The sequence below is a fragment of the Jaculus jaculus genome, chromosome 1, assembly GCF_020740685.1.
Source record: "Jaculus jaculus isolate mJacJac1 chromosome 1, mJacJac1.mat.Y.cur, whole genome shotgun sequence".
Classification (NCBI taxonomy): Eukaryota; Metazoa; Chordata; class Mammalia; order Rodentia; family Dipodidae; genus Jaculus; species Jaculus jaculus.
The window spans coordinates 6,522,379-6,547,851 of NC_059102.1; the positions used below are offsets into that span (position 1 = coordinate 6,522,379).

General features: G+C 46.2%; 1 protein-coding gene across 3 annotated transcripts in view; it reads right to left on the minus strand.

Moving 5' to 3' along the window:
• The window catches only part of Dock1 (dedicator of cytokinesis 1), a 561,057-nt gene that overhangs the window by 203,792 nt on the left and 331,792 nt on the right, over nucleotides 1-25,473 (minus strand). For all 3 annotated transcript variants that reach the window (XM_045145312.1, XM_045145301.1, XM_045145308.1), the window contains exons 28-29: nucleotides 9,653-9,754; nucleotides 2,804-2,898 (exon numbers count right to left, since the gene is read on the minus strand). In XM_045145312.1, the coding sequence (XP_045001247.1) occupies nucleotides 2,804-2,898; nucleotides 9,653-9,754 (197 nt within the window). The remainder of the gene's footprint in view (nucleotides 1-2,803; nucleotides 2,899-9,652; nucleotides 9,755-25,473) is intronic.

A 25,473-nucleotide genomic window follows, 5' to 3' on the forward strand; every position in this document is an offset into this window, starting at 1 on the left:
AGAAGCAAAAATATGCAGGGGTATAAACAAAAGTCACAAAAGCACAAACACAGATGCATAGGTATATAAACACATGTAGAGGTAACAACACAAAAGAAGTGTAGATACACAGACATACACACCACAGGGACAGACACACACACACACATATACACACACCACCTAGCTCCAGGAGGCTCCATAGGAAGAAAGGCTGCTTGACAGGGCCCTTGGCTCAGACCTGTGAATCTGTGATTAGACAGTTTGCTGCGGTGCCTCATGGGAGTCCGACTCAGGCTGCAGACAGACACTCTGGCTCCCTGTCCCAGTAGTGCTGTAGTTCCGGTCAGTGACTCGGAGGACGGGAGTACTACTGACCCAGGTGTCACCTGTGCAGCGCTAGTTCCTTGGAAGTCTCATGGTACCAGTGGAGATGCAGCGGACACCGCCCAGCCCGCAGCCACACACCACCGCGCGTTACAGGGAGGAGACGCCGGAGGCCCCGGGGAGCAGAAGCCCAAGGCTGCCTCAGGCTTGTCTTCATTCTGGGGACCGTGACTCCGAGTACTTCCTCACCCCAGAAATAACGGCACAGCTCAAGAGATGCCACACAATGACTCTGGGGAGGGAATCCCAGCCCAGAGGTGGAGGGAGGAGGCGTTTGATGACGTTAGAAAGAGGGAGTGATGTAAGAGTGGTACTGCCTCAGTCATCACTAAAACAAATAGCAAATACAGCACGCGTGTCTCTCCACATGGCGAGAGATGGGTCCCAGGAAATGCAGCTTCTGCACCTTGCTGGAGAAGTGGCCACCCACAGGTGCGCAGTGGACAGCCTGAATGCTACGACCTGGCTGCCCCGCTTGGGAGGTCAGATCATCGTGGCTACCAGCTGTGCACTCTGTCCTGATGCCATGCCTTTTAGAAGCCCATCCATGACACCATGGATCCATGTTTCTAGGACGTGGCGGGGGTAGGGGCAAGGGCAGTGGGGGTTTCTGTTATTGTTAATGGTTTGCTTTTAAAAAAAAATGTGAAAAAAACACACCTATTGAAAATACTTCTACAGCTCTGCAGAGGAATTCTGATTTTCCAATCACAAGCATAACCCTAGGAGTGAAAATGGAGCAGCAGGCCAGCAGGTTAGGTCCCCGACTTCTGAGGCAGGACGCGGGTGCCAAGGGGCAGCGGGGAAAGGAGGCAAAGGCCTGGCAGCAGGACCCCTGCACTGCTCCGGGTCATGGCGGAGTCTCTGGCAAGGCCCAGCTCTGCTGGCCATCTGCCCTTCCTGCCCTCAATCCTATTTTGTGTGTGAGATCTTGGCCACAGGAATGTCTGGCTGAAGACTGGTAACAGCCCCCCCCCCCCCCCCCCCCCCCCGCATACTTGAGGTGGACAAAAGGCAGGCAACATGGCAAGGCCTTCAGGGAAGCTGAAAGCTTAGTCACAAGAACACTAGAGACCTCTCAGAGGCCGCCAGGCTCAAGCTCACTTCTCCTTGGCTGGGAGAATGGAGAGTGATTCTGATCACACCTCACCTCTAGCCCAATGGGAGAAGACATTTTCATGGAAAGGAACCTACACCCAAACACTTGTCCTGGCTTTTCCCCACAGCCCCAGGCTGCAGGCTGCCCCTAGTCCCTCAGCCCCACCCACACTGAGAAGAGGACTGGGACAGCTGTGAATACACCCTGGAGGTCTCAGCCAGAGGGAAGAAACCCCTCCCCAAACTCCCCACCCACAGATCATGGAAAATGATCGAAGTGTAGAAAAGAAGAGTTCATCAGTGGCTAGGGCCTGGGGCTGTTGGCAGAGGTCAATGGCGGGCCAGAAGAGCGGGATGCACGGTGACAGAAAGGCAAGTGGCTTGAGGCCGTGTGAAAGTCACAAGCCAGATTGTTTGGGACTAAAACACTCCTGCATTCAGGTTAGGGGACCCACAGAGTTCACTCCCTGCTAAAAAGACTCAGAGCACCAGAAAAGCACCTTGTGGAGCAAAGCGAGGCAGCACACACTGCTTGTTTTCTCTCCTGCGGGGAACGGGGGTGGGAGGGGGTGGATATGATGAGCAAGGGACAGTGAGACATGTCTATGACAATGTCAAATGGAGACCAATTCTGTATGCCGGTTAAATAACTTAAGGTGAAAAATAAAGTCAGACATGGTGGCACCCTAAGAGGAATGCCACTAATTTAAGGCAAGCCTGCAAAACTAAGCAAAACCCTGTCTCAAAAAAATAAATAAAGTAAAATATAGTCATACACCTTTACCAAATGTTCCCAGAGAAGAGCTTCAAAGCATACGACAGGTTTCTGCGTTATTCCCTGCAAGTGTGTGTGAGCACAGACGTGCCTTCAGAGAAACGCAGTAAGAAAAGACGGGTGCCCACGGCCCTGCCACACTCACCTGACAAATAGTCCATGATCACTGGTGCTCACAAAATTGACAGAACCGAAACTGTTACATATTAACCAATTCCTTCACAAAAAGACAGTAAGACACATTTCATAAGTTTGGGGAAAATGCTCATCATTTTTTTTTAAATTGAAACACAGGAAAAGGTCAACCTCCCCAAAGCTGTGAGGAGCGCCCAGAGCGGCGGCGGTGGACGGTGACACGTGAGTGAAATGAGAGGCGCTGACGGCCAAGGGGCGGCTGAGGGAGCCGCTCACCAGCCTGTTCTCCACAGGGACAGGTCCCGAGGTTCTAGTGCCCTTGGGACACCCCTGTGACCTCCTTGTCCATGTCTCCACGGAACCACAGGTGCCAGCCACAGAGGCGCAGTTTGCCCCGCACAGCTGGTGGAGCCGAGCCCCCCCACTTACTTGTTCTGCATGGTGTTCATTATCACCCAGTCGAAAGGGTAGACATTCTTCCCAATGAGGTTCTTAAACATGATGAATGTTTCCATCAGAAAATCCTGAAATCAGAAAGCAGCCGTGAGACAGCCCACCAGGAACAAGGTGAAAACTACCCCCAGAAGAAGGCATGAATGATGAGGTTATAAAGGTCCCCATTATTTTCAGCAGCATGAAGACATTCTAAAAGTGGATGAAGATGTATTTCACAGGACCTGTGCATTAGTTCTTCCTGTTTACCCGAGTGTCTCCTGCCTGAGACAGCTCTTGCAAGGATGCATTTTAAGTAGAACCTGGCCATGACTCTGTAATAGTTACAAAAAGATGCCCAAGGGGTACAAATATACATTTGTACCATTTCTGCTCATAGGAAAACATGGGTTTTACAAACCTCACCAGCAAGCTGTAGATTTCCCTAATGTTTGCCCTAAATCCATTTTTCATTCTGAAAAGCTCTCACTGGGTTGAAATCTGGGTGTTATTATCAAGTTCTTTTTCTTTGATAATTTGAAAACTGAGACACATCTTGACCCTATGCACGTATTCCATTGGCCTCAGGCATGGGAGCCCCGGTCTCTTTACCCAGCTCCTCGGCACAACAGTTCCTACCCAAAGCTACTCAGGGTTAAGGGGCTGGTGTCCTGCTGCCCTCACCCCATTTTCAGGCTCACAGGAATGCTCCTAATTTCAGCAAGGGGTACTTCTCCTAAGGCCTCTCCCACGTTGGCGGCCCTCGGGAGCATTTCCTGTGGGAGAGACGGGACACCTGCTCTGCTCTACCAACCAGAACACAGCCAGGGCCTCTGCAAAGCCCTCAGCTCTGGTCCTGTGATCAGGACCGAGGGTAGAAGAGGAAATGCAACAGCGAGGGGACTTAGAAAAATGAAGCCAGGGCAGGACACTGCCGAGAGCGTGGATAGTTCTCATCTGCGTCATCTGCTGAGCCGCAATGAGGCTCGCCGGCTGAGAAGGCCAACATGGAGGATGGAATGGAAGTAGATGAGAACGCGATTCCCAGTGTGCAGTTTTCAACCACACAGCTTGTAAAGAAGCTCAGCTCACAGCCGCTGTCATATGCTCTGGGACCTTCTGAGCCGCTGGTCCCTGCAGGCCACGTCTGTTGTAGGCCTGTGGGGACTGGTGACCAATGACCATAAGTGAAGCGCAGGGAGCAAGGTGAGGTCCTTCGAGCAGAAGTGACTCTGGGCCAGGCTGGGGATCTGGGCAAATCCTGGAGAGAAAAGTGAGTGTGTGTGTCCTCCAAACCCGCCTATGACCAGCCAACAAACTCCAGGGACACTACTTACTGGAGCTCCCCTAACGCGAGACCTCCTTCTCTTTCCAGCTTGACTGTGTTACCATTTCGCTACCCACTTTTCAGGAGTTTCCCATTGCGTGGCCAGGCTGCATATTTAATGAATAAATACTGTAATTCTGCCACATCTCAATTTGCCTGGATTGCTGGCTTTCTTGCAGATTCCCCCCACCCCCCTAATCCCAATTCCTTGAAACCCAATAATTGAGACATAGGGTCTGGTTTCCATTACTCTGAGAGAAACATCTTTTCACAAGCCCTTTTGTTTTCTTTCCAGTTAGATTCAGGCCCACACCTCATTAGCACAGCCCAGCTGTTGAATTGGGGTCTCTGTTGACGAAAGGAAAGGATGCAAGGGCAGGAGAGGGCCCACGGCTCTGCTGCTGGGCTGCAGCACACACGAGCCACTGTGGCCCAGACCGCAGCGTTGCCCGGTGTGACTGGAGGAGAGTCTTTGCAGATGGCTCTGCCAGGGTCTCCAAGACAAGTAATAGTAATTGAAGGTTTCCTCAGTCAGTCAGTGTAGTTGTGGCCCTGCTGCATTCTTTTAGTTTGACAATCCATAGTTGCTCTATGTGATAAGCAGACGGCCCAACAAAGTGCATTTCCGAGGCAGAGTGTTATCATAAGTCCATTTGCTTCTTTCCATCCCTAAAGAGCCATCTTTTTGCACCTGGACTGCACAGGGGACTTCCCACCCACTCCCTAGGTCCCTCTTTTCCTCACATTTCCCCAGAGTAATATTCTCAATTTTCTGTCATTTTCTAGAACTTAGTGAAAACTCAGCCACTGGGCCACACCACCTCAATTATGCATCTCATCAAAGCACTAGGCTTGGCCTGTCGTGCAATTAGCCCATCTCTGTAATGGCCTCCCAATGCTCCCAGACTAAAGACAACGTGTCTGATTGCTCCAAGGAAGGAGCCCAGCATCCTGCCAGCTCTGTGGGAGCCACCGTGCCAGGCCCTGGGAGCAGCACTTACAGACAGATCTGAGTGCAGCTTCTCCATCAGGAACTAAAGCCGAGGACCAAACAAACGTGTGAAAGGTTGGCCCTTGCGTGCTTGCTTTGTTCGAGACAGTGACCTTGAGCAGATGGCAAGTTGACCTTTGAAGGGAAGATAAGAGTGTGTGTGCTTGCAGAAGAACGTCATGGTCTTCTGAGGAGTGCTCCTGCTCAGATCCCAGGGTGGCAGGAAGGGCACACCTTTCCCCATCGGCAGCCAGGGACTGGAGTGCTCCTGCTCAGATCCCAGGGTGGCAGGAAGGGCACACCTTTCCCCATCGGCAGCCAGGGACTGGAGTGCTCCTGCTCAGATCCCAGGGTGGCAGGAAGGGCACACCTTTCCCCATCGGCAGCCAGGGACTGGAGCAGCCTGGTGACCCCCAGAGCTCTCTTGTCCAGGGGTGCCCAGCTGCGGTCTGGCTGTTGTGGGAGTTCATGTCTGCTCATGGGAGCAACACCACCCATTAGCTAATGGGGATGGGCAGCCGATGGCGTGCCCAGTCTTAAGGGATCTGCTGCAAGCTGACGGGGATACACAAGGAAGCCCAGGCCACAGGGCCCGCAGTGGACAGCTCAGGGGACTGGAACCGCTGTTTGTCTTGCCTTGTTCCTCAAGCACCTCCCAATACATGGAACTTAAGATACATTGTTAGAGCAAAGAATGGATGTCATACGTGAGGAATCCGAACCGCATGACTGCGAGAGCCCTGGTTTCCATGTTGTGTGACAGTTTGGCAAGGTGTTGCCCCCGAGAGCAACTGGGTAAAGGCACAGAGGCTCTTTCTCTCCTACATTGGCACTGACTCCACAGCGGTCTCGGAATAAATCCTTTCAAAATAAATGTTTGGAAAACAAACAGAAGTGGCAAGGGAGATGCTCAGTGGGTAAGTGCTTGCTCCATCCCCAGCCCCCGTGGAATCCGAGTACCAGGGAGGCAGAGACAGGAAGCCTGCCGGGGCCCACTGGCCGGCCAACCCTAACTGGTGAGCTCCACACCAGTGACAGACCTGTGTCTAAGAGGGAGATGGTGCCTGAGGAATGAGACCTGATTTGTTTGCTGGTCTCCACATGCATGCACACATGCGTGCACACACATACAAACATACATCTATGAGGAAAAACCCAGAAAACTAAGCATGGAAGAGGTGAAGGTTCTTACTGTGGCCCAGGAGGACAACTCAATGCCTCTTTGGCATTTCCCTCAGAGATCCGCCCACACACAGGGCCAGAAGCTACCAGCTACATCCTCAGCCCACAGGGATTTCTCTTCACCTTCGTGGGCAAGTTGCCTCCACAGTCGCATAGCCTTGCCTGCCGGCAGGGCAGGCTCCTCCAGAGCACGGACAACTTGGACGAGCTGGAAGGAGTTTCTGACCCAGGCTCTCTGCTGAATCATGGGTCACGAGAGTCTGGCCTGCCTGTGATGCTCCTGCATGGTGCGGGCATGGTTCACCATTGTATGCTGCCGGTGTGCGAGTCCCTGAGACAGCATTGCACGCCCCAGGCCTGCAGTCCAGTGTGTGGGGCCTTCATGAGGAATCGCTGACAAGGAAATGGTCCTAAGAGTAAAGTACGGGAGCCAGCCATCTCTTCCCATCTAGAATGCACAGTCCATGGAGACTAGCTACTGCCATTGGTGACTGCTTCACATGGACCCAACACCTTTGAGACATTGTATGCCTCAACAGCAGAAAGTGCCCGATACAACCACATTCACACTGGGTGGATTGCATTAGGTGGATTACATGAGGTGGATTACATTAGGTAGATTAAACAGGGTGGATTACACTGAGTGGATTACATTAGCCGGATTACACGAGGTAGATTATATTACATGGGTTATACTATGTGGATTAGATTAGGTAGATTCTTTTATGTGGATTATATTAAGTAGATTACATTAGGTGAATTACATGAGGTAGATTACATGAGATGGATTACATGAGGTGGAGTAAATGAAGTAGATTCTATTATGTGGATTCTATTAGGTGGATTTCATGAGGTGGATTACATGAGGTAGATCTATTATGTGGATGACATGAGGTGGATTACATGAGGTGGATTCTATTATGTGGATGACATGAGGTGGATTACATGAGGAGGATTCTATTATGTGGATGACATGAGGTGGATTACATGAGGTAGATCTATTATGTGGATGACATGAGGTGGATTACATGAGGTGGATTCTATTATGTGGATGACATGAGGTGGACTACATGAGGTGGATTCTATTATGTGGATGACATGAGGTGGATTACATGAGGTAGATCTATTATGTGGATGACATGAGGTGGATTACATGAGGTGGATTCCATTATGTGGATGACATGAGGTGGATTACATGAGGTGGATTCTATTATGTGGATGACATGAGGTGGATTACATGAGGTAGATCTATTATGTGGATGACATGAGGTGGATTACATGAGGTGGATTCCATTATGTGGATGACATGAGGTGGATGACATGAGGTGGATTCTATTATGTGGATGACATGAGGTGGATTACATGAGGTAGATCTATTATGTGGATGACATGAGGTGGATTACATGAGGTAGATCTATTATGTGGATGACATGAGGTGGATTACATGAGGTGGATTCCATTATGTGGATGACATGAGGTGGATTACATGAGGTGGATTCTATTATGTGGATGACATGAGGTGGATTACATGAGGTAGATCTATTATGTGGATGACATGAGGTGGATTACATGAGGTGGATTACATTAGGTGCATTAGATGAGGTGGACTGCATGAGGTGGATTGCCTTAGAGGAACAATTGGACTGCTGAGCAGGTAGAGGGACTAGCGGAGACAGGCAGCCTGGAGAGGCGGCACATGGTCCCATGGCCACCCATCCACCATGTCGTATGCAGCTTGTCCCATTGTATCATCGTGTCACATCCTCTACAACAGTTTGCAGGTGTAGATTTTGACCATGTGACAATTCTTATGACATAAAATTACTAACTGAAGTTCTTGCTTATTAGCATGAGAAATTTTTATTTGGGAAACATTATTTAGCCCAAAATATTATCCACAAAGACAGTGATAGAGATTCACAATATAACTTATATTTTCCACTGACCAAAGATTCAAAGATTCAGTCATGGTATTAAATGCTATACATAAAAAATGTGGTTTCCAATGACTCACAGGATGCCATGTGACATATATTACGTCACATGTGTGCACCTCTGCTGTGAACTGCTCACTGGTAATCACAGAAAACCAATACTTACACATACATACACAAACATGCTTTACCCTGACTCTCATACCCTAATTTTCAAGGATAACTGCTAGGATTTTTTGAGGTACAGATTCATCTTTCTTAGATATGGATCTATCTATCTATCATGCATATTTAATCAATTCATCTTTGATCTATGTATAAGGGAAATTGATATTTTTTGAAGTATAGACTCATTTTCTTTTTAGAGATCTATCTGTAATCTATCTACCATCTATCTATATGTTTATCCATCTACATATCTATATCTGCTTATCTACAACAACAAAAAAATTGTCCTAGAAGTAAATCTTTGAAAAGAATCATGAATGGGCTGGAGAGATTGCTTAGTGGTTAAGGCACTTGCCTGCAAAGCCTAACAACCCAGGTTTGATTCCTCAGTATTCACATAAGCCAGATGCTCAAGGTGAAGTTTGCTTGCAGAGGCTAGAGACCCTGTACTGTCCATTCTCTCTCATAAATAAATGAAATATTTTTAAAAAAGAATCATGAAAACCCCTGACTTCTTTCCTTCATAAGGCAGAGGTCAAGCACTGCCAGCCTTGCTTTGGAAGCACTAGGAAAGCTTGCTGTGTCCCCTGGGAATCTGTGACTATTCCACGGGGATGTGGACCTTTAGAAGTGGAATCAAGAGTTCACGTCACCTCACATCAGCGCACTGACAGCAGGTTTGACTGTGGCCCCACAGGGAAGATCTGCCATATGGCGGTGTAATTTCAGGACATCAGGAGGGAACTCCTAAACAATAAATTCCCTTCTTTTACTCTTTCCTAATTCAGTTGCAGCACACTTTCAATGAGAAGTCTTAAAGATTATTTGGAGAAAAGCTGAAGAGGATTCATGACTAGGGCTAATTAATAACTAATAACAGAGAATAGCTTATGCCCAGAGGGTCTCTGAGGATACTGCTCTGAAAAGTCAATCCCGAAGCGGAGGGGCTAATGACCACAGGGCGTGTCTCTCACTCCCCAGTGACGCAGTAACACGGGAGAGCGTGCCGTGACCAGAAAGGCATCTCTCTGGCCTCAGATAAAAACTCATTCTCTAGGTCAGCCCCAGTTGCAAATCTCCAAGTCAAAAGGAAGCTTTGGTGCGACCGTGCGGCTTGTGACACCTGCCAGAGCAAGCTCTCATGCACAAATCTACTCAAAACAGAATCCTGACATTGCCTTCATGGGTTTGCTTCTGATGTGGCCCCAAACACGAAGGTTCACAATGACATAGAGGACACTCACCACGACGTCAGTCCGCATTTTCCCGAAGGTCTTGATCAGGTGAGCGTAATGGTAGTCTTCCATCTGTCGTAAAATAGCTGTCATGCAAGCCACGAAGCTCCCCTGCAGGTGGATCAAAGGTGGGGAGAGAAGGAAGGAGCAGCATGAGAGGAGTTGTCAGCACTGAGGGGGAGGGCATCTCAACTGTCACGGGAAGGCAGGGAGGCCTGGGCGGAAGCCCCGAATCCTGCCACGCCTTGCTCAAGACTAACTGGCTAAGGCCTGGATCACAGCCCATCTCAGGATGGTTTCATGGGGAGAGTACGTGATTTCATCCCATCCTTAATTGCATGAAATTCTTCCTGGCATAAGGTCGTTCAGATGGAAAAAATAAGCGTTAAGTATTTTTGTAGTCAGCACACAAACATTACAGACAAAGTTGACATCACAGCCACTCATGCATTGTGCTTTCTCGGGAGCTCACAGGCCTCGTTACCAGGCAGAACTTGTGCAGAGCTCTTCCTCCTGGGTCATGGCAGAGAGGGGTCTTTTATTTCTCAAAATCTGCCCCTGTCTCCCTTGGCCACTTTAGAGGCAATCACCACCAACTCCACTGTGAGTTACAGTTCAGTTCTCCTCGTTGGGAAGTACCAGGGGAGAAAGACAGGCTCATTGGAGTGTCAGGTGGGAGAGTTCCTCATATGGGGCAGTGCTGGCTGGAGAGGAAGAGGCGGAAACCAAGCAGCACAATCACAACAGAGAAAAGAAAGGGCCCAGGCAGCCAGCACAAGAGGAGTCTGGCCGGTGCCTGCTGCGAGCCCCCTGCAGGGAGTGTATTTTGGAGGGGGCCCAGGGCTGACCAGTCCTATTGCCATTAACTTCAATTTCTCAGTTGCAGAATGAGCGACTAATAACACTGAAAAGCCTTCCTTGCTTTTTAATATGCACCTGTAAGTTAATGATGGTTTAAGAAACACAGATATATACTTCCCCCATTAAACGGTGCAAGCCTGTAGAATTTTAGAATGAGACACAGTCTGAGACACATCCCTATTTTTTTCCTAGAAAATGAGCTCCCAAATTGCACTCTTTCACCAACTCTACTTTTTCCAAGAATATATTTGAATGCCTAAATGTCTTTTATATTAATTTGGAATATGCACTCCACAGTGCAATGTTAAAGTCCAATATTTCCTCCGATCCATTTGCTATCTGGAATATACACATATACTTCCAAATGAGTCCTCAAAGGACACATTTTGCAAATTGAACAAATACAATAATGATGATATGGTATCTTCCATTTGCCCAGAAATGTATTATTTGTGAATGATAATAATTGCTGAGACTTAGATTCCAAGCTGGTGGCGTTCAGGGAAAGAGCTAAATAATGCTTGTTTTGCATAGGAGGAATGACTTGTAAAATGGTGAAATGTCTATTTATGAGTATGAGGTTTGAAAGATACAAATATTTGGTGCACACTGGGCGCCAGAGAAGCTTCCCTATGCATCTCATCTTCTCCTGGTGAGACACTGTCTCTGGTTTGGACCCTCGTGTTCATGACGTTACATCCTGACCAAGCATGGAAACCTCGAGCACCTGCTTTTTCAGTCAGCGTCTAGACACTTCCAGTTCCACTGGGTAGGCAGTGACCTGAGAGTCGAGCGTGCTCCCTCTGAAGAGAAAGAGGCAATGCTGGGACGGGGCGGGAATATCAACACCCAGTGACCGACCTAAGTTCCTTCCCCATTTCAGGTGCACATTTTAACTCTCCTTTGAGAAGTTTCTTTGCTGACAACCAAGAGGTAAACCAACCAGGTGAGATTCACTGTCCCCTGCTTTTGTAGGCAGCAAGGAAATTTGGAAGAGGATGAGGAAGAAAATAATATCCATAGTATGACTCTTCCTGAATTCCACCCAGATGCAGCTGCTGGGACGTGATCATCTACGAGATGAGGAGCTTTCCAGAAAGCGGTCTGTATCCACGCAGGAGCACCCAGCAGGTGCTTAAATGATGTGTGCAGGCCCAAACAGCTCGACAACAGAGTCTCACACCTCAGAATCAGCGAAGTCATCCGGCGGTGATTTAAAATCAGAAGTGTTACACCAACATGTTTAATTTAAGACATTAAGTTGTAAGGGAAAAGAGGAAAACAAGTCTCCTGAAGGCTGAACGCACTGGCCCAGCGGCCTGTGTGCGGAAAGCCAGTATTCAGGTCAGGCCAGAAGGCGGGACAGTTGGCACTGATGTACTCAATGGCAGCAGATGTCCATGCAATGCCCAGAAATCCTTGCAAGGCAAAGAACAGGGAGGAAGAAAACCCGAGAAGACATGGTGGTACCCACAAAGGCAGTCCAGGGTATTTAGAAATGTCCAGTCGGGAAGTCTTCTCTCTGGACAAGAGTGTCACTGAGATGCCAGCCAAACGGCCCCTCATTTAACAAGGATGGGGACTAATTGAAGAAGGCATAGCAAGGGCAGAAGGATGTGCCAGCACCCCGAGTTAGCAGAAGGCTGCCCGGCACTGGGCATGCCCTCTTTACTTAACCTAAGGAAATGGGCCAAAAGCAATTTGTTCCATCTAGTCTTTCCTTTCTCAGAGGAAGCAGGTCTTGCTATTTCAGCTCCTTTTAAAGTCAGATCATGGGACTCCACTAGGGAAGGCGTAACAATCTGCTAACACTCACAGGAGTCTCTCCCCTTCTCTCTCTGCCCTTGGAGAAAGGAGCCCCGTCCTTAAGGTGGCAGTGTTCATTTTGGGGAAACATGGCCAACACTCTGAGGCTTCTCCACTCACATGAACAGAGCGGAACTCTGTGTGGAGTATTTGTTTACAACAGTGGACAAAGCTGTATTTATGGAAAAGGCATTGGAAACCAGTCTTATATTAGGAACAAAAATGGGGGAGAATTGTGAAAAGCAAGCTTGCATTCTGCAGGCTCGGAAGAAAATGATCACACGTTGGCTTAATTGTTCTTAGTACACTGAGGAGTCATGGGAAGGTTTTTATTTTTATGCCGTGGGTAGGCTGGCAGGTAGGCTGGTGGCAAGCCGTCATGCCAAGCTAGGCCTGGAACTTGAGCTTGGGGACTGGGCTCCAGCCCCCAGCTGCTGAGTAAAAATAACCAAGACACAAACAAGACATGTTCTTACGACGTCCAAGCGACTCCAAGTAAGGGCGGAGTCAGCATGCACTTGTAGGGAATTTCAATAATAGGACACTGAAACAAAAACAAAAATGGTGAGCCGCGATAGTGATCAAGCACGTGCTGCCAAAACAGGCAAGAAGGATCTAAGTGACGACAACGGGAGCAAGGGGCCGGGGGGTGAGGACGGTGACCCAGCGCTGCTGGGGGTTTGGGATTTTATTTTATTTTTTATATTTTATTTATTTATTTGAGAGAGAGAGAGGGAGGTGGAGTGGAAGAGAGAATGGGAGAGCCGGGTCCTCCAGCCACTGCAAACTCCTGATGCATGCACCACCTTGTGCACCTGGCTTACGTTGGTATTGGGGAATTGAGCCTGGGTCCCTACGTTTTGCAGGCAGGTGCCTAAGCTACCCAGCAGCAAACAACTTGACGTGATGCTCACACAAGTGCAATAGAGGCACACAGCCATGGCGGGTAACCAACTGCTCTTGATTTGACTAACTGATCCGCTCAGAGTAATGGGACCCATAGCTGGAGCTGGGAAACAAGTCAGAACCATACCCCCAAAATAAGCCCACTCTCCACTATCAAGTTCCCAGCAATCATGGACTACATGAGGGCCTACACCTATTAAGTTCTCTCTAAAAGAATAATGAGTATCCATCTATGTGGTGCAAACTTCACTCTCCACTGGAGAATTTGCTTCTCTCTTTCAGGTGGACGCAGATCCTGATGAAATAATCAGCCCATCACACCTCAACAGGGCCCCAGCTGAAACCAAGAGTAATAGGGGAAATGAGCAAAAGTGCTGCTTTCTTGGTGAACTTAGTACCAGCACAAGGGTGAAGAAGACAGACACAGAGAACATTCAACTCCTACCAAACCAGAGATCCAGAGACACAGAGGCTCCCAAGACCTCGTCACTGAAGTGGACCTAAAATGAACCCTACATGGCTCAGGAAAATTTGCAGAAGAGGGGCAGAAAGATTGTTAGAGCTACAAGTTGGGCCATTATGCATGGAGACACTGCCCCTTACCCACAACTGATGGCTACCCCCACAGTGTATGACCCACATTCCTCAATGAGGAGGGTCCCTGCGGAGAGGGGGGTGAGGACAGGGAGGAGGCTAATGATGGCACCAACATGGTTGTGTACACACTCTGTACATAACTAATACAATTTTTTTTTAAAAAAGCAGTTTTGGGATGGGTTTGAAAAGTTGTAGAAAAAAAGTATTAGTCTCAGTAATTTTACCCCTAAAAAACACTCCAAATGTCATTCAGAATAGGAAATATTGTGCCCAATGATGCCCACTGCATCACTGAAGATAATGTAAGTGCTCAAAGCAAGAAATTGTATAAGTGATACAATATTTCATAGGTGTGCAAGGTAAAATGTGGGAAACCCACTTCCATTTCAATCTCAGTTAAACAATAGAACACAAAATGTCTTAAGGATTGCATTTGAAATATTACATGGGGCATACATATACTGGAAAAATTGTTGTTTACCTTACGTTCAAATAGAACTGTCATATTTTATTTGTTAAATCAAGCAGCCCTACCAGTGTTATGATGAAATGCTGTAAAATTCTTAAACATTACCCAGGCCATTATGAAACATTTTAATAACACAAGAAAATAAAGTTGGAGAACAAAACTGGAGATATCATATATGCGCATTTCAATAATATAAGGAATCTACAGTGCAGGGAAAGAGACATTAAGAACAACTAGAACAAATGATTCTATGTCGCTAAATAAATGTGTATAGGTTATGTTTATAAGTGGAAGATGTCTCAGTTCATTGAAAAGCATGAAAGACAGAGATGGCTTCTGTGAGAAGGGACCACCTCTCTCTGCTGTCGGGTCTTCCCTTCCTGGTCTCTTGTCAGGAAAGTCCTGACACCTCTCTGATGAGCTTGGCTCCTGCCTCATTCCATTCTGTGAGCTGTGGACGGAATGTGCTCACCCTGCAAGCTCTGGAGAACTACTCTTGTATCTTGATTTTAGCTCGTTAGCCAGGTGGCCTGGTAGAAGGGCACACAGAAGGATGGATAAGCAGGACTGAGGCAGAAGGATGGAAACAGGTAAACTTGAACACAGTAAAACAAAAGACAGAGAGAACTGGAGATGAGTAAAAAGAGAGGCAGACAGAGCCAAGAAGAGGTAGAAATTGACCCTGGAGTTTGGTGGTGGACATTTTCAAAAGAGCAAGTTCGATGTAAGACTGGGTGGCGGGATACACGCAGGACAGGTTAAAGAGCCTGGTGAGGGCTGGGGAGGCAGATCAGGGTTAGAGCGCCTGCCCAGCCCGGAGCCCGGGCTTGACCTTCCGCACCACACGACCGGGTGCGCCGGCACACGACTGTAATCCGAGCCGCTCTGAAGTGGAGGCAAAAGGAAGAGAAGATGATCAGACTAGAGTCACCGTGAGTTTGGGGCAGCCTGAGCTACATGAGAGCTTGTCTCAGAAGGAAAAAATGAAAAAGACAGACAGACAGACAGAGACAGTGAGACAAACTAGAGTGGGGAAACAAGATGAGCCCTTATCTCTGAAATGGCACCTAGGTAAGCTCTGGGGGAAGTGCTGACGAGAAGGAAAACCCCAACGGATCTCATTCCCAATCCTGAGCATGTGTGTAGGGGAGAAAGATGGATGGAGCCACGTGACATGAACATAAGGTATTGTGGCGATTTGATTCAGGAGTCCCCTATAAACTTAGGTGTTCTGAATGTTAGGTTCCCAGCTTGTGGAGATTTGGGAATTAATGCCTCCTGGAGGCAGTGTATTGTTGGGGGTGGGCTTATGGGTGTTATAGCCATTTTTCTCATGCCAGTGTTTGGCACACTCTCCTGTTGCTATTGTCCACCTTACGTTGGCCAGGGAGTGATGTCCACCCTCTGATTGTGCCATCGTTTTCCCCTGCCATCGTGGAGCTTCCCCTCGAGCCTGTAAGCCAAAATAAACCTCTTTTTCCCAGAAGCTGCTCTTGGTTGGGTGATTTCTTTCAGCAATTGGAATCTGACTGCAACAGGTATAAACTTGGTTTGGTAATTCCATCAACCAGATATGAGCTGATTCATTCCTCCCCAGAGCTTCCACTTCACGTGGCATGGATGCTGTCTGAGAAGTGTAGCACACGGAGACATGAACACTTGTCAGAATTCCAAGCACTACAAATTTGGGGGCAGCTCCACACCACAGAAGCTGATGAGCAGGGAGCACACACCGGAGAGCACGGAGCCAGGAAGAGGGAGCACGGACAGTAGCTGGGGCAGAGTGAAGGCTAATTCAGTGATTGCTGCAGAGTGATACTGGATGGAGCCCAGCAGGGTCATAGTACAAAGTTCAACCATGTTTTTTTCTCACCAAAATGGATATATTGAAAAATTCAATAGTGCAAGTAATATTAAGAAAAAGCAGTGTCATTTTTTAGAAGTATTTATTTACTTTTTATTTATTAGAGGCAGAGAGAGGGAGGGAGGGAGGGAGGGAGGGAGAGAAGGTGGGAGGGAGGGAGGGAAGGACAGGGAGCGGGAATGGGCATGCCAGGGCTTCCAGCCACTGAAATAGAAATCCAGATGCATGCGCCACCATGTGCATCTGGCTTACATGGGATCTGGAGAGTTGAACCTGGGCTTCACAGGTATGCACCTTAACCGTTAAGCCATCTCTACAGCCCAATCGGTGCCATTTTTAAATGCATTACAAAAGAACACTGGGAAACCATTGCCCTAAAGGTGAAGGACAAGCAAGTGGAACTCTGAATGTGGGGGTGAGTCAGCACAGCAAATGTGATGGGGAAGCATGAAGTCCATGAGATGCCAAAAGTGATGAACCATCTCTGGTCCCTTCTCCAGTACCCAACATCAGATGCACAAGGTGGTGCATGAATCTGGAGTTCGTGTGGCAGGCCCACACTCTTTCTCTTTGCTCCTAAGGATACGGCTCAGGGATTAAAGACACTTCCTTGAAAAACAGCAGGTTTGTATGTTGAGTGTCGTTAGTATGTTGAGTGTTGCTAATAACAAAAATACTATTAAGGGAAATTAAAGAATGTGTGAACAGAGAGAAAGGTATTCCATGCCCAAGGATTATGAGATGTGACGTTCTGACAGCCACAGAGCCCAGAGCAGTTGTCAATGCAGAAACTGTCTAGAGTCTTCCATGAATCCCCACTGTGTAACTGCATTTCTTTTTATTTATTTACTTATTTAAGAGAATGGGTGCACCAGGGCCTCCAGCCACTACAACCAAACTCTGGACACACACACATGCGGCACCTTGTACATCTGACTTATGTGGGTCCGGGAGAAGCAAACCAAGGTGCGCTGGCTTTGTAGGCAAATGCCTTACCCACAAAGCCATCTCTCCAGCCCTGTAACTGCATCTTTAACAAATGTCCAGAACAGGACAACTTGTAAAACCCAGAGCGTACATTAGTGACTGCCTGGGGCTGGAGGGGGGTACTGGGGTGGGGTATGCAGAGGGGACTGATCATAGAGACAGGGTCACTGTATAGGGGTGATGAAAATGATCGACAAACGGTTGTGGTCATAAAGAACTCAGTGAACACAGGAGACCCACGTTTAGATGAACTTACTGTCATGAGATTTATCTCAAGACAATGCTAATGTTTTACAGTAGAAAACTGGTTAATGAAACAACAGATGACACCTTCATTAAATGGGTTTGAATGCTCAGAGGGAAAAGGCCACCACGAACCAGCTGGGCCAGTTGGAGTCGCTATCCTACATGAGAGGACTGGGCAGGGAAAGAAGACCCTAATGCATTCTACAGAGAAAGAAAAGCCAGACACATTTGCCACCGAGCACAGGGGTCAACGAGGAAGGAGGTGGCTCCAGCAGGCAGCTGATACTCGGGACGGGTTAAAGCATTTGCTGGTGTGAATCACATATTACTCATATTTAAAATGATAACCATATTCTTGGGAAACTCCTTTCAAACTCTGAAATCCAAATCAAATTGGACTTCTTTTTTACATTTGTTGAAATAAAAGTAAACTGGCATTTCCCCTTCACATCGGCTCCCTGATCGAGGTGATTCCACATCACACGGTGTTTTTTGAAAGAGAACTCAAACCCAGTAGAGCTGAGTCAGGGAGAGGAGAGGGTAAGGAAGAGATGGTCATCAAAACCTGCAAGAAGTATCTGAACTGAGTGGGGTGGTGCAAGTGTATCATCCCGACACTTGGGACACAAGCAGAAGAATCAGGAGTTCAAAGCCACCCTTGGCTCCATAGCAATTTAGAAGCCAGCCTGGAGTACACAAGACCCTGACTCCAAAAGCAAAATCCCTCAAACAGACAAGAGTGAAAAAGAAAGTGGGTTACTGTCTAGTGCTAGAAAGTGCTACATGAGCTACTGGGGGAAAATGGCCAACAACGATCTGAACAACCAGAGGTGTAAGCTCCTCAGAAGCAAGGCCCCTGACAGGATGTGCACACCAGTGCAATAATGGCACATAGTCTTGGTGTGTAAGCAATAGCTTTCTGATTGGCTAAGAGATCCACTCAGCGGAATGGAACCCATATATGGAATTGGGAACCAGATCAGAATTCCATGGAGACAGAGATTAGGTTCTCTTTAGTGTCAAACTCTCACTAGTTTTTGGCTAAAAGAGTGGTTACATACATCAAATTCTCCCTAAATTAATGATACTTACCCCATTTAATCTATACTGACTTCACTCTCTGTTGGAGAATCTGTTCTTCTTTTTCAGAAGGCAGAGAGACCAGAGGGCTAAGCTGCCCCTCACACTTCAGCCAAGCCCCAGATGAAACAACAGAGGAATAGGGAGACAGACATGAGCGCTGCTTCCATGCTGAACCTGATAATCAGCACCAGTGTGCAGGAGACAGACCCTGAGGACACTCAACACCTACCAAAGCAGAGATCCAGAGGCTCCTAAAAGTTCATCACTGAAGTAGACTTAAAACTCACCCAATACAGCTCAGGGAATTTTGTGGAAAAGGGGGCAAAATGATTGTAAGACCCACAGGTTATGACATCATGACCAGAAGCATTCCCTACCCCCAAAACAACTGACTGCTGCTCTCACTGTGCAAAAACCACAGCCTCATGGGGAATATCCACAACCCTGCTGAGGAACATCCCGAACAGAATGGAGGCAGGGACGAAGAAAAAGAGGGTACCAACACATGATGTGCCCATATGAAATACGTTGTTAATAATAATAAGAAGAAGGAAACATAAAACAAAGAAAGCAGGCAGAGCAGTAGTGTTCAAGGAAGGCAGAAGGTCATGCCACACCACACACATGAAACCAAAGCAGGCAGACTATCTCAGGCCAGCCTAGACTACAGTGAGACGCTGCCTCGAAAGAAGGAAAATGACAATGACACCAGCAACACAAAACGTACCCAAGTGGTTGCCATGGTTTATACATGACACGTGTTCTCATTTAAACATCTTAGGAAGATATTTAAGACATAAGAAAATAGCCACACTGAGCACTATTATTACAGCTGACATTCTTGGGACAACTTATGATGCCTTTCCACATGCACAAGGCAGAGTAAAATCAAAGGCTGCATTTTCTTTTCTCCAGTGTGGTGGCTCACACCCACAATCCCAGCATTCAAGAAGCAGAGGCAGGAGAGTTGTGTTGAATCTGAGGCCAGCTTGGGCTAGAGTGAGACCCAGTCTGAAAACAAGCATTGAGCCCCATGGTGTTTTCATTTAATGTATGGTTAATTTTTATGCATTCATTTTCCGAATGATCATGATCTGCTCATTTTACGAAGAACCACAGAGTGAGGAATGTCTGTAAAATGATTTGACATAAACCTGAAAATAGCATGGCCAATAAACTCCAATAATGTAATCTATTAGGTATTTTAAGCTACATGCAACAAAATTAAACATTAAATTTACATCGAGCACTTGGTTGAATTCACAAAGAAGAAGAGTATCTTAGCATCACAGATACTATGAGGAAAATGATCTAATATCAAAGTAAAATCAATTTCGATGTTACAGAGACAGTAATTGCAAGAAGATGTTTAAAGTGTATATACCAGAAGGGAATACTTGGAATATTAAGTTAGCCAATACAATTATTTCCTACTTATTCGATGGAATAATTTGAACACCTATCCACATTCGTTACGGAAAATAAAGGCTATAAAGTGTAAAAATTATGCTTCATGGTATAATAAAAATAAACTTCGTATGCAACTTCTTAGTATAATTCATTTCATCTGAACACAAAACAGAACAAAGCCAAAAACTTTTTTTTAATTTCTATACACTCAATAAATCTGGCAATGTTGGTAGCTTAGCGAGTATGGGTTTTTCCAAGTCATGCTGCAGTGTCATCGTATTGGGAATCACAAAGGAAGAGAGCCGAGAGTAACGCAGCCCTGCCAAGCTGGTGGTCTGCAGTTGGGACCAACAAGCCTGAACAGTCGCATAAATGACGCTGCCATGGCCATAGAAGTGAGGTGAAACTCCTTGCCAAGAAAATGGAATGTGTGGGTCACCTGGCGGCCACTCTCAGTCTTACTGCCACTGGTTTCGATGATGCAGGAGGGGAGCATGTCACATACCAAGTGTAAAAACAATGACTGGATCAACCTAAAGAGCTCTAGACAGAAAGAAAAAATCAAGAGTAGAGTGGAAATTAATGAATTAGAAACTAGAAAACCAATTTAAGAAAAATCAATGAAACAAAGAGATGATTCTTCAAAAAATAAATAAATAAATAAACAAGATTGACAGACTCCTGACCAAAGTGATCAAGCACAAAAAAGAGAAGTCTCAAATTAACAAAATCCGAAGTGAAAAAGACAGATCACTACAGACACCAATGAAATTGGAAGAATCATCAGAGCATATTTCCAAAACATCTACTCCAAAAAATTGAAAAATCTGGAAGAAATGGATGAATTCCTAGACGCATACCACCTACCAAAACTAAACTCAGACCAGACGAATCCCTTAAACAAACCTATTACATCCATGGAGATTAAAAAGGTAATAAAAAACCTCCCCAGAAGAAAAGTTCAGAACTGGGTGGCTTCTCAGCTGAATTCTATCAAACCTTCATAGAAGAACTGAAACCAATTTTTCTCAAACTACTCCATATAATCTGAAACAAGGGAATCCTCCCCAACTCCTTTTATGAAGCGAGCATCACCCTAATACCAAACTCAGACAGAGATGCAACAAGGAAAGAAAACTATAGATAGGCCTATATCCCTAATGAACTTAGATGCAAAGATCCTGAACAAAACCCTTGCAAACCGAATTCAATAACACATCAAAAGCATTATCTACCTTGACCAAGTAGGCTTCATCCCAGGGACACAGGGATGGTTCAGCATATAGAAATCGGTCAATGTAATATACCACCATAAATAAACTTAACAGGGCTGAAGAGATGGCTTAGCAGTTAAGTGCTTGCCTGTGAAGCCTAAGGACCCCGGTTCGAGGCTCGATTCCCTAGGACCCATGTTAGCCAGATGCACAAGGGGGTGCACGCGTCTGGAGTTCATTTGCAGAGGCTGGAGGCCCTGCCACACCCATTCTTTCTCTTTCTATCTCTTTCTCTTTCTGTCGTAAATAAATAAAAATTAAAAAATAAAATAAAATAAACTTAACCATAAGAACCACATGATCATCTCAATTGATGCAGAGAAGGCCTTTGTCAAAATACAACACCACTTCATGCTGGAAAGAATAGGCATGGAGGGTTTATATCTTAACACAATGAAGGCTACATAAAAAGCTCCTAAAGCCCAAATAATACTTAATGGGGAAAAACTCAAGAAGTTCCCACTAGGATCGGGAATAAGACAGGGCGCCCACTCTCACCACTGCTCTTCAACATAGTACTAGAAGCACTAGCCCAAGCAATAAGACAGGAGGGGGAAAAAGAAAAGGTATTCAAATTGGAAAGCAAGAAGTCAAGTTAGCCCTATTTGGAGATGACATGATTCTGCCAATAATGTAGACGGCAGAAAAGACAGCATCTTCAACAAATGGTATTGGACAAATTGGATGACCATATGTAGAAAAGTGAAATTAGACCACTCATTTCACCAAACACAAAAATCAAGTCCAAATGGATTAAAGACCTGAAACACTTCAACTACTGGAAGAAAAAAATAGGAGGCACTCTCCCTGATATAGGACTGGGAAAAGGCTTCCTGAATAGAAGAACCACAGTAGCCAAAGAAACTATACAAGAATTTAACCAATGGGATCTCATGAAGCTAAAAAGCTTTTGCAAAGATAAACATACCATAATAAGCAGAACCAAAAAATTACCCACTAAATGGGAGAAAATCTTTGCCAGCTATAACACTGACAGAAGCCTAATATCTAGAACCTACAAAGAACTCAAAAAACTAAACAATAAAAAAATCAAACAACCCACTCCATAAGTGGGGCAGAGAACTAAATAGGGCGTTCTCAGAGGAAGCATTACAAATGGCTAACACACACTTAAGAAAATGTTAAACATCCCTAATTATTAAGGAAATGCAAATTAAAACAACTATGAGATTCAACCTTAACCCAGTAAGAATAGCAAACATTAAAAAAAAATCAAATGAGGTCTGGAGAGATGGCTTAGCAGTTAAGCGCTTGCCTGTGAAGCCTAAGGACCGTGGTTCGAGGCTTGACTCCCCAGGACCCACGTTAGACAGCTGCACAAGGGGGCGCACGTGTCTGGAGGCCCTGGCATGCCCATTCTCTCCCTCTCCTTCTCTCTCCCTCTCTTTCTCTCTGCCTCTTTCTCTGTCTGTTGCTCTCAAATAAATAAATAAAATTTTAAAAAATCAAATGAAAACAAATGTTGGGGAGGCTGTGGAGAAATAGGAACCCTCATTCACTGTTGGTGGGAATGCAAGCTGGTACAACAACTGTGGAAATCAATGTGGAGACTCCTGAAAAGGATGAGCACAGAGTGGCCAGAAGATCCTGTTGTTCCCTTACTGGGCATTTACCCTGAAAGCTCCACATCCTCCGCTCAGAGATATTTGCTCAACCATGTTTATAGCTGCTCAATTCATAATAGGTAAAAACTGGAATCAACCCAGGTGCCCATCATTGGATGAATGGATAACCAAGATGTAGTATATCTACATGATGGAATTCTACTGAGCAGTAAGAAAAAATGAAATTTGTAGAAAAATGGCCAAACTTGGAACCGATAATTTTAAGTGAACTCACACACAGAAACACAATCGTTGCATGATTTCTCTCATCTGCAGTTCTTAACCTAGATCAGCCCAGGTTGCTCACATAACTGAATGGCATCTTGAGGCTTGGACAACAGGGAAGGTAGGGCTTGGGGGGAGGGGGGGGTGGGAGGGAGCCAAAATCTGAGCCCAGATTGAACTAGCTGGTACCATGGAATCCTATATCCCAGAAATCAGACTGAGGGTGGAACCCTCTGGGAAACCTTACAAGGAGCACCTGAATCAAAGGGACCTGGAGAGAATGAGGCAAACCGAACCTCAAATTTCTCCTCTCAGGATTTTTCTTTTTTCTTTTCCATTGGCACTGGCCTGTAATTCCCTGCACCAGGATGTGATCTACATCCACAGTGAGCTGTTGATCACAGAGACCTACTAGATCTCACAAAACAAACAAGACAGACTTCTGTCAGAGCACTTGATTACCCACCAGAGGTTAATGGCAAGACCGTGCTTCTGAAGACACAAAACACTGTTGGCACGGACCACGGGGAGACCTGATTGGAATCCAGAGGAGACCAGTCCTCAAATATTTAGCCCATCTTGTTCCAGAGCAGACAGCACTGGGTTTCTGAGGGACTCAGAGCAGACAGCACTGGGTTTCTAGGGGGCTCAGAGCAGACAGCACTGGGTTTCTAGGGGGCTCAGAGCAGACAGCACTGGGTTTCTGAGGGACTCAGAGCAGACAGCACTGGATTTCTAGGGGGCTCAGAGCAGACAGCACTGGGTTTCTAGGGGGCTCAGAGCAGACAGCACTGGGTTTTGGGGGGACACAGAGCAGAGAGTACTGGGTTTCTAGGGAGCTCAAGCAGACAGCACTGAGTTTCGGGGAGGGGGGGAGTTCTCAGAGCAGATGACACTGGCCTCCTGGGGGGACAGCAAACCAGAAAAAAAGAGCCACCACTCAGGATGCTTTCGGCCATTCCATTTCCAAGGTCCCCCAGGTTAGGGGAGTCAATTCAAGGAGACAAAGGACGTGGCTCCCATGGCTATATTAGGGCCTGATGGGATAATATGAGTATGAAAATGGGCACTGTAACCAGTGTGACCAGAGTGCATACAGGAGGACACCATCTTGAGCAAGAGAGCAAAGAAAGTCCGTGAGTCTATACAGACTCAGAAGCAAGGGCATGGTTGAGAAGTACAGCAGGGTCTTCCCTGTGGGTCTGGACATAAGACACAAAGGCCAGGAGAGCTACAGGTCCCACTCCTACGGGAGCAGATGACCCATGAAGACCCTCAGATGGCAGATATTGGGGATCAGGACACTCCACAAGGGAAGCTCACCCCTAGATCCTTCCCTCATTGAGAGACGGAATGATAGGCACAGGGCTCATAAGGTAGTTTCTGGGCTAAAAAGGCTCAACTGTGATGCAGGAGCACCCGTGTTCGGTAAGATCCTGGGCCTGGGACCTTAAAGTACATTATGGGGATTTCTTACGGAGGAAGCACTGCAGGGCCTCTGAAAATCGGCTGTCGATGCATTGTGCCTCTGCGTCAGGATTACTCTTGGGAGGAACAGGAGACAATTGGGTACCTGCTTGGTACCTGGGTGCAACTTTTGGTCTTGTGATGAAAGGCATTTACACCTGCATACAAAGCCAACATGGGAGGATGGAGACAATGCTGGCAAGGTGGTATGAAAATGCAGGGAGGCTGGTTGGTGTCTCTGAAGACTTTACTGAAATATATTTTTTCAATATATATGAATGTCTTATAATTTTCAAAATAAAAATCTGAGGAAGACCAAAATCTACCCATAGTCTACTGAGAAAACAGATATGGCAACAATTAATTAAGATATAATATTCCAGATTCTTTAAATGGAGAGTCATTAGAGGCTGCTAAGGGGACTCCAAGAAGGAGGTATATCCTTTCTAATCAGGTGAGCCATTATTGAACATGATAACAGAACCCTAAGAATTACTTGGTTATTTTAATTTACACTCAAGTATAGGCAGAGAAGTGAAGAGATTTAAACAGGGCTATTCACTTAGGAAAAATAAGGAGAGTTAAAATATAATGACATAGGGAGCTTCCTTGCTTTTTGCATATAAAACTACATCACCTGCATTCTTAATAAATGTAAGAATAGCTGCTTGTTTGGGACTATTCATGTCAGGGATGTACTCTGGTCTTAATCAAATCCTGTGCAGTGAAAGTATTAAGGCAGAAGATAAATGTCCTTTTTTTCATATCAAGTATGAATTCACACCAAATATGAATGCCATCCTTTCAGAATGCTTTCTGTCTTCTATTAAAATTCTATTGGTATATGATGGTAAAAGGAGTTCAGAAGATGAATGGCTTTTGAAGGCAGACCCTTGGGGATAATGACTTAACATTGTGTTTCAGCCTTTGTGAGCCTCAGTTTCCCTACCTGGAAAATTAAGAGAATGATTCTAAACTGTAGAATTCTTGAGGAGATGGCTCGGTATTTT